Source organism: Seriola lalandi, unplaced genomic scaffold, assembly GCF_002814215.2.
Source record: "Seriola lalandi dorsalis isolate HSWRI2012SDOR001 ecotype SW California unplaced genomic scaffold, Sedor1 jcf7180002054898, whole genome shotgun sequence".
In the NCBI taxonomy this organism is placed as follows: Eukaryota; Metazoa; Chordata; class Actinopteri; order Carangiformes; family Carangidae; genus Seriola; species Seriola lalandi.
In genome coordinates this window covers 1411159-1419496 of record NW_019525450.1, presented here as the reverse complement: position 1 = coordinate 1419496, position 8338 = coordinate 1411159, and the positions used below count along the sequence as shown (strand labels likewise).

The 8338-nt window shown below is 41.8% G+C and overlaps 1 protein-coding gene across 2 annotated transcripts in view; it reads left to right on the top strand.

Moving 5' to 3' along the window:
• The window catches only part of LOC111672264 (neural-cadherin), a 232992-nt gene extending 224654 nt beyond the window's left edge, over positions 1 to 8338 (top strand). For both annotated transcript variants that reach the window (XM_023429642.2, XM_087180218.1), the window contains 2 exons: positions 4109 to 4263; positions 6173 to 8338. In XM_023429642.2, coding sequence (XP_023285410.2) covers positions 4109 to 4263; positions 6173 to 6784 — 767 coding nt within the window. In that variant the 3' untranslated portion in view covers positions 6785 to 8338. The remainder of the gene's footprint in view (positions 1 to 4108; positions 4264 to 6172) is intronic.

The window sequence follows — 8338 nt, the reverse complement described above, 5'->3', positions numbered from 1 at the left end:
ATTTCTATAAAGCTGATTATATGGTACTGAAGAGAGAGAAACATCATTACAGTGATTCCAGCGGGTGCAAACACAAATTTTGGCTTCAATTTCTTCTCAAAATATGCGAGTTTGGTTAATTTTGGTTCAAAAATGATCATCTGACTGCTTGTGTTTCGCCAACTAATTAACCAATGAACTTGGTGAGTACTATTTATCCAATAGGAATGATGTCCAAATCTCACCAAAACAGTTACAGCAAATTGAATTACGAGGGAAGCAAGCTAGCTCACTGTTAACTATGTTGAAACCTGCATCACTTACATTGATGTTACTGGCTAGTCATCTTCTTCTTTCCTGCATTTTGCTGGAGAATTGCTATTTTTTTTTTTTTTTTTTTTTTTTTTTTTTGCGGTTTCCATTTGCATTTACTCATTTGGCAGATGCTTTTATCCAAAGCGACTTGCAAGTGAGGGACATCACAAAATCTTCAGCTGGTGTTATCACCAGCAGCTGTCTTTAAGTAAAATAATATAAAACACATACATGTATGTCCTCTTGTGCGTATGATTAAAGCATGGAATAGAAACAAATCATTGCTCTATAGCACTGCACATAGTCAAAAAAAGGCACTTTTAATTTCCTTAGCATCATCCATCTGGAGTTGTGACCTTTGTCTTTAAAGACACTATTCTTTTGTCATACCTTTTGCTATTGTACATTTTACTGTTTATGAAAAGATGAAAGTGGTATGACTCCATTATATATTCTGTGCAAGGATCATGTTCAGTGAATTAAATTATAGAAAATCCTGCCATTATCTTACTCTGTCAGCAGAGAGTTTCTTAATGCTCTTATTTTTAGTATTTAATATGACCCAGCCTTAGAGCCTCAAGCCTCATATCCTCATTGGCCTAGTAAATCTCCAGGCTGCTGGAGCAGCTAATTCTCAACACTGTTTTGTTTTTTTCTGTCTTTTGGAGACCCCATAGTCAATGAGGACCATTGCAGTCTGGGCAGGAGACTGAACCTGTATCCTTGTTTTTGTCAGTTCACTGCATCTCTAACGTCAAGGCAGTGAGCTACATGTGTCTTTTGCCAAAACAAAAGTCTGTCTTTCAGTTTTTTTTTTTTAATTCCCTTTTGTTCACTGTCATTAAAAACAGTAATTCCACTCTAAAAACGAAACAGCAAATCTCTTGAAACAATTTCATCTTATAAATCTGTCAGACACTGTAGTTGTGGTAAGGGGCACAAGCTGACAGTTAATGAATATTGATTTTCCCTCTCGCACTGTGCAGCTGGTTTCTGGCTGAGTGGATTTACTCTTACAGAATTGTCAGAGGGTGGGCTGTTTAATGGGGTGTTATGAATTCACAGGGAGTTTGAGTGCCGTCTGGTGGCGTGCTTCCATGATAGATTGGCTGCTGGGTTTTAGTTGTGATGCAGGAGAAAGATGTATGGATTGCAAAGGAAAAAAAACAGAGGTTGATTGAGAAAGAGAGAGAGAGAGAGAGAGAGAGAGAGGAGCAGTGCGTGTTTGAAAAAAGTTCTTTGAATTGTTTAAGATCACAGATTTTTCATGGTGAATTCGTATCTCATATTAATAGGATTTGAACAGCCGAGGTTTATAGTGCTGCCAGTTAAACTCGTTTGCGTGATGTGATTACTGCTGCTCTCAAATGTGATTAAACGCAGCTCTAATATGTACCGGCTTTGCGAAAACAGATTTTTGAAGATAGTGTATGACTCAGAAAATAATTCAGTTAGGTTCAATTAATGACATGTGGATGTAGATTATTAAATATTATCTCAACGTTGCACTCCAGATTCTACAAGTTGCTCCTTTTGCAGGTCTGCGGGGGGGAAGAGGTTCTCTTGATTTACTCTTCTGATTTGAGGGAAAAAAGCTGAATTGAAGAGAAAAAAATTATAATGGAAGGAGTGAAACGGTGAAAGTTTGTGTGGGTTTAAAGCAGGTTAATGTTATGGAAAGGTTTGTGAAATGTGAAGTGTCGACTAAGACAAGAGGTGATAGGGATGAGACAAGACACAAGGATTCAGACATCTGAAAAGGTCACCGCAACGCTAGAGTGGGAAATACATGCAGACTGGTCGAACTGTGTGTCTCTCTGTGTGCGTGTGTGTGTGTGTGTGTGCTGCCTACTCTCTGATTCTTACTAAAGTTAAATCACTTCAACGTTTTTCCACTGAAATGAAACTGAAATCCGTCACTTTTTCTTATCCCTTCCACTTTTTTCCTCTCACATACATTGTAAATTGGTGTTAACACCTGCTGCAATCTCAGAGTATCCATGATGAATTTAAATAATTCACATTTCCAAGCTGTCATTTAGTAATGGGAGCGTAAGTAGCTCTAATGAAACGTCAGGTCATTAATTGTCAGTGCTTCCACTGATCAAGGCATCGTTAGTATTCTTTGACTCTGATGTAATTTACATCCAAACACTGTCATCAGTGATATTTGCAGTGGCTACAAGAATCACACAACTATAAATACCCTTAACTACTGATTTATTGGCAGATGTAAAGGAATGTGAATCATAATTTTATTCTGAATTTTAAATAGCTTCATGTGAATATTAGTCTTTAATTGAAAATCTGATACTGGACAGTTGAGCCAGTCTCAATATGCAAATGAAAATATGCATTATTTTACAATAATATTGTTATTTATTTATTTTATTGATTTGATGATCATAATAGGCAAAAAAATATTATAAGACTATGAGAGGCTGACAAAATAATTCCCAGAATATATTGTTTGTATTCTCAATTATTGTTGCGTCTGTTGTGGTATGGGACAAAATGAACTGCATATATTTACTATTTTGAACTAAAAAAGTTGAAACATACTGTTGTGTGTTCTGTTCTGATCTGGCTGCTTAGCTTGTTCCTGTAACTTGTTGCAACTACCCTATCAGCCACGACAGAACATCATGTGCTGCTTGACACTAGCGAATCATGTGACTTAGAAATCAACAAAACAATGATTCAAACTAAGTATTTTTGAGTAATTCATACAGAATGTCAGGAGAAAAAAAAATACTTTCACATCCCCAAAATGCAAATGCAGCAGCAGATGTTCCTGGTGGGGGGAGGGGCTAAGTGGGCAGTAAGAGTGTCATCAGTCTAGCGTGTTTCTGATTGAAGAAGTTAGATTTGCTGCGACCTTCCCCAGTTTCCCCTAATAACAGATCAACACCATGGAGAAGACACTAGATTGCATTGACATTACTTAAACATAGCTAATCCTGATGAGATTACACAAGACTATCATTTATTAAAACAGAGCCTAGATATGTGAAACTGTGATAGTACATTTATGTCTTATGTATGTGAGTATAGTGTGTTTACATTCCATGTTAGCATTAAATAAACCTGTGATTGAATAAAAATATTAAAAAGATTAAAGCAACCCTCAACTGTGGTGGTTCGCTGTCACCTCTCCTGTCTGCGTCGTTTCCAGACGCAGGAGGCACCTGTGCTCTTAAATTAGAAGCTAGCGAGGGAACACTGGGAGCACTTAGCAGCTAAAGAGAAAGATTTTGCCATCAGGAGTTTGTGGAAACTAAAAACAGAGATAAAAGGAGGGTGAATGTTACATTTAGGTGGCCAGAAATACAACTCCTAATTAATGCTCATGTTGCTCTGTATCAGCTGGAGTTGGGAACTGGCAGCTAACGTTGTTTGCCATGTCAACATGTGACTTTGACTTTTCTCCTCCACCAGTAAATGGAATAGGATTATAGAAGAGGGGGGGGTTAGTTAGAAGGTTGTTGATGGGAGATATATGCAAAGTAACAGATGACAGGAGTAAAAAGTTCTGTTGGAAACACTCCTTGGAATCCTTGAAATATATTTTGTCAAATATAAGCAATAAAATAAAATTGTTAGTTGACACCTGAAGCATCATTATCAGATGAACTCCACAACTTATCGTATTTCAGCTCACATTTTTTGGCAAATGGCACTCAAGGCCTACTCCATTAAATAGAATCCCTCTCTCTGCGGCCATGCCTTAATTGGCTGATGGATCTTAATCACTTAATTTGTAATGCTAATACCTGTGTTGATGAACCTCCACCACTGTCTGTCTCAACCGCAGTGCTGCTGCTGGGCATTTTCCTCTACACTCGCTGGAGGAGCTACAAAGGGCTGAAGGAGGGCGTGTACCATGTCTCGGCCCACCACGACGGGTGGGAGGACATCCGAGAGAACGTCCTCAACTACGACGAGGAGGGAGGCGGGGAGGAGGATCAGGTACACCGCTCACCTTTCTCCTTTTCTTAAAGCTAACAAAGGATGTTCCAAAAGCACCTCTCGTGTGGCTACACTCACTTTTCCATGCAAGCACACAAACAGAAACACATTGCTAGCAGGTTTATGCTGCTAAATGTGTACTCACTATGAAATAACTGTTGTACTGTACTCTGTGCATCTGCATGAAGGTGATTTTTTTTTTTTTTTTTTTCAACTGCACAATTTTTAAAGATTGTGACCACTTCTATTTTGGAAATACTTAGCGCTGGATGCAAGGTAGCAGCTTTAGAAAGGATTCAGTTAATTCAATTTAGGGTGAAATCCTCCACAATGTGTGAGTGTGTGCGTGTGTGTGCGTTTGTGAGTGTGTGTGTGTGTGTGTGTGTGTGTGCATGTGCGTGTGTGTGTGTGCGTGCACCCTAGCGTTTTAATTAGGCCCACACAAAATCCTTATCTCCTCTTTCCAAAAGCCACTGTAACCCACGAGCACTCAACAGCTCTTAAGAGCTTGCATAATATCAAGGCTTTTATTGAAACAAACACACATGGCCACTATGTATGCTAACACACACATATACACACACACACACACACACACACACACACAGAGTTGAAAAAAGACCCGTACGTACACAGATTGCTATCACACCAGAAACCCCTCAAGGTCTTGTCCTCCATACTTAAATCACCTGCAGTCAAACACATACACACAGTGTTGGAGAGTAACTAATTACATGTTAGGAGGGTTACATCATTAAATTACAAAATAAAAGTACCAAAATAAATGTAGTTAAATTACAGTTACTAATCAAAATGTCGGTGATTACAAAGAGGTTACATATGAGTATATTCTCTTCACATTTAGAATAAAATATTCATTCTGTTGCTTTAAATCTTTTTGCATCTCTAACTTACTTCAGCATGGTGTTTTCATTAAATATTAACGTGGACAAGTCATGGGGTTGTGAGATTTCTACAGGGCACCAGAAGACTAAATGAATGCTACTGAAAAGTAATCAAATGTAATCAATTACATTACTTTGTTTAAGTAATTAAAACAGTTACATTCCATATTGTATTTATAACAGGCTAACCAGTCATCTGTAACCTGGTACATTTAAGAAGTAACCTCATCAACATTGAATACAAACTACACACACATACCCACATGCACACACAGAGTCCTGATCCCCTATAGCGGAGCAGATGCAGGAGTGAATCCTCAAGAGTCCTGTTTGAGGTCTCTTGAGGAATAAAAACGGCACTTTCCACTCATCACATAATCAGTTTTATAAAGCAACCCACACCTCCTCCTCTGCGTATCATTTCTTCCTCCTCCTCCTCCTCCTCCTCCTCCTACATCCCCCTGTGTTTTTTTCTCCATCTCTGCTGCCGTGGTTACAGTTGTGGTGGGATCACATTAGTACTGGAGTGACTAGATACACTATATGTGGAAATAATGGCAGCTCCTAAACCCCCAATGCATCCGTGTATAAGAGATGGATAGAAAGAGAGACGCCCTTCATCTCCTGTCTGAATCATCTCCACTCCACACTATTTTTTTATCTTCTTGGTCTCACACACACACACACACACACACACTCTCACTCTCACATAGACGGTATACTCAAAATTACGATGAGTTCTGTGAGACAGTAAATGGAGATAGATTGGAAACTTAAATAGGTGGAACATTCACAGTAAACGTAATGGGGAGAGCTGATTGTTTTTCTGCTCTCTTTTCATTTATGCTCTCTCACTGCCGCATTTCATTTTTTTCTGCCTCATCTCTCTCCTCAAAACATTTAGTCTTTCTCTCACTTGTCTTCTGCTTTTGCATTGTGTGTGTGTGTGTGTGTGTGTGTGTGTGTGTGTGTGTGTGTGTGTGTGTGTGTGTGTGTGTGTCCAGAATGCCTATGACATGGCGGAGCTGCAGAAGTCCCTCCAGCCGAGCCCGGCCCAGTCGGTCCAGTACTGCCGCTCCAGAGCCCTGCACCACCCTCCTCCTCCCCACCACCACCATCACTTGCTTCACCAGGCGCCCCCCGCCCCGCCCTCCACCCAGCCGCTGGACTCTCTCAGTCGGACAGCCAGCTCCACCAACCTGCCCCCTTCAGTGGCTTCCACCTCCTCGACCGCCACCACTACCACCAGCCTCCGCAGGGACGTCCCCCCAACCAGACTCCCGGCCCAGGGCCAGGCGCGGCCCTCCCAGCTGGCACGCCGCTCCCTGTCTTTCTCCAGCCAGGACCTGGCCCGCTACCTGTGCGAGATCATCCGCGACGCCGACCAGCATCCAGACACGGGGCCTTTCGACTCCCTGCAGGTCTTCTCCACCGAGGGAGGGGGCTCGCCCGCCGGGTCCCTCAGCTCCTTCAGCTCGGCGGGGCTGGACGGGGGGAGCGGCGGAGACGGGGGAGGGGGAGGGGAGGCGAGAAGGGAGGAGACGCTCGGGGAGTGGGGGCCTCGCTTCGAGAAGCTGCGGGCCCTGTACGAGCGAGCCGAGGCCAGTGACCTCTGAGCTCGAGACACTCAAACTGATGGGACCCCGATAACCGGCCCGCCCGCAACAATCAATTAGCAGACACTTAGCAGTGATCGAGGCGGGAAAACAGCGAGAGGCTGACTGACAAGAGAGACTCGCTCCACACCCTGCATCTGCTGACAACTCACACGAAAGGTGTTGTATTCACTGGATGATGAGGCCCATCAATCAACGCGGTGGCCTAACAGACAGATGAACGTGTCCCTGAGAGAAGAGCCTGTCGCTCTGTGCTCCCTCTACCTTGGATTTTTGTAGGAGCAGACGTTATCAAACCTGCCAGTCAGGTTAAAGGGTTTAGAACGTAACTCTCCACCCAGGCTACTCATCATGATGGAGCTTAGCTTCACTGTCAGAAAAATCTGTTCCAGTCACAGCCAGTAAAAACCCAAATTTCCTCTATTTTCTAACATTCATTGTGAGCTGCTCTGGATGAGTGTCAGCTGAAGGCCTAAAATGTGAAATATATAATGGTTGGCCAGGTTTAGTTTTTTTGTTGTTTTTTTTTTTTTTTTTACACCTGAGCGAACCAGTACCACATGAAATGTATTTTTAGGACCTTGTGGCTGAATTAAATCTTTGTAAATATCAAAGGACTCATATCTATCCCACACTTGCGCTGCTCCATGACGAGACAGTGAAGATGAGTGGGATCATACTGAGTAGCCCGTGTAATACAGTTTGGATTTTCAGTATATTGTGGACACATAGTGTTCTCGCTGCCTGGCTGTACACAGCTTCCGTCAATGTTTGTATGAGTTAAAAAAAAAAGTGCTTCAGCCATCATTGGGTTGCAGGGTGAGGTTTTTATTTTTTGTTTATTTTTTATTTTTTATTTTTTCTGGTAATGTGGTCGAGTAATTCTGTATTGGTTGGGTGTTTCAAGTTTCAATGCTCCGTGGGTTGTGAGACATCAAGCTTTCTACTTACTACTGCACCCTCGTCTTTATTTGATTTCCTATTCTCATTCACGCTCCTCCGCTGCTCGTTCCTTCTCACCCGAGGGAGGGTGCACCGAAAAAAAAAAAAAATTCAAACAGCTTCGTTACAAAGAAATAGGAGTGGACATGCGGACTGCGGGAGGGAGGAAATACTTGCTCTGTTGCTCTGTTCCACGCAGTTCCTCAGGCATACCAAATGTGGCAGCTGCAAGAGACTATTTTAACAGACGATGGCTCAGTAGAATACAAACAATGTCAAATGGCTTTCCAAGGTGACTACTCAATAAATACAAATGGCGGGAGGAGGAAGAGGATGAAGGAGAATTATAATGATTATACGTATATAGTTCTGAGCTGTGATACCTGTGCCATACGCAGCTCAAACATTCATTTCTCTGTTGTCCCTTTGCTAAATTACCACACACTCTTTGGCTGAAACTGTGTTATAATTGTGATTGTGGGGAAATAGACTGATAGAAAATTGCAGGGAAATAATAATGCTGCAGTTATTATCCAAGCTGTGAATCGTCAGCACAGTGGCAAGTGTTTTTTCCCTCTCAACTCCAAACGAAAAAAAAAAAAAAAAAAGAAA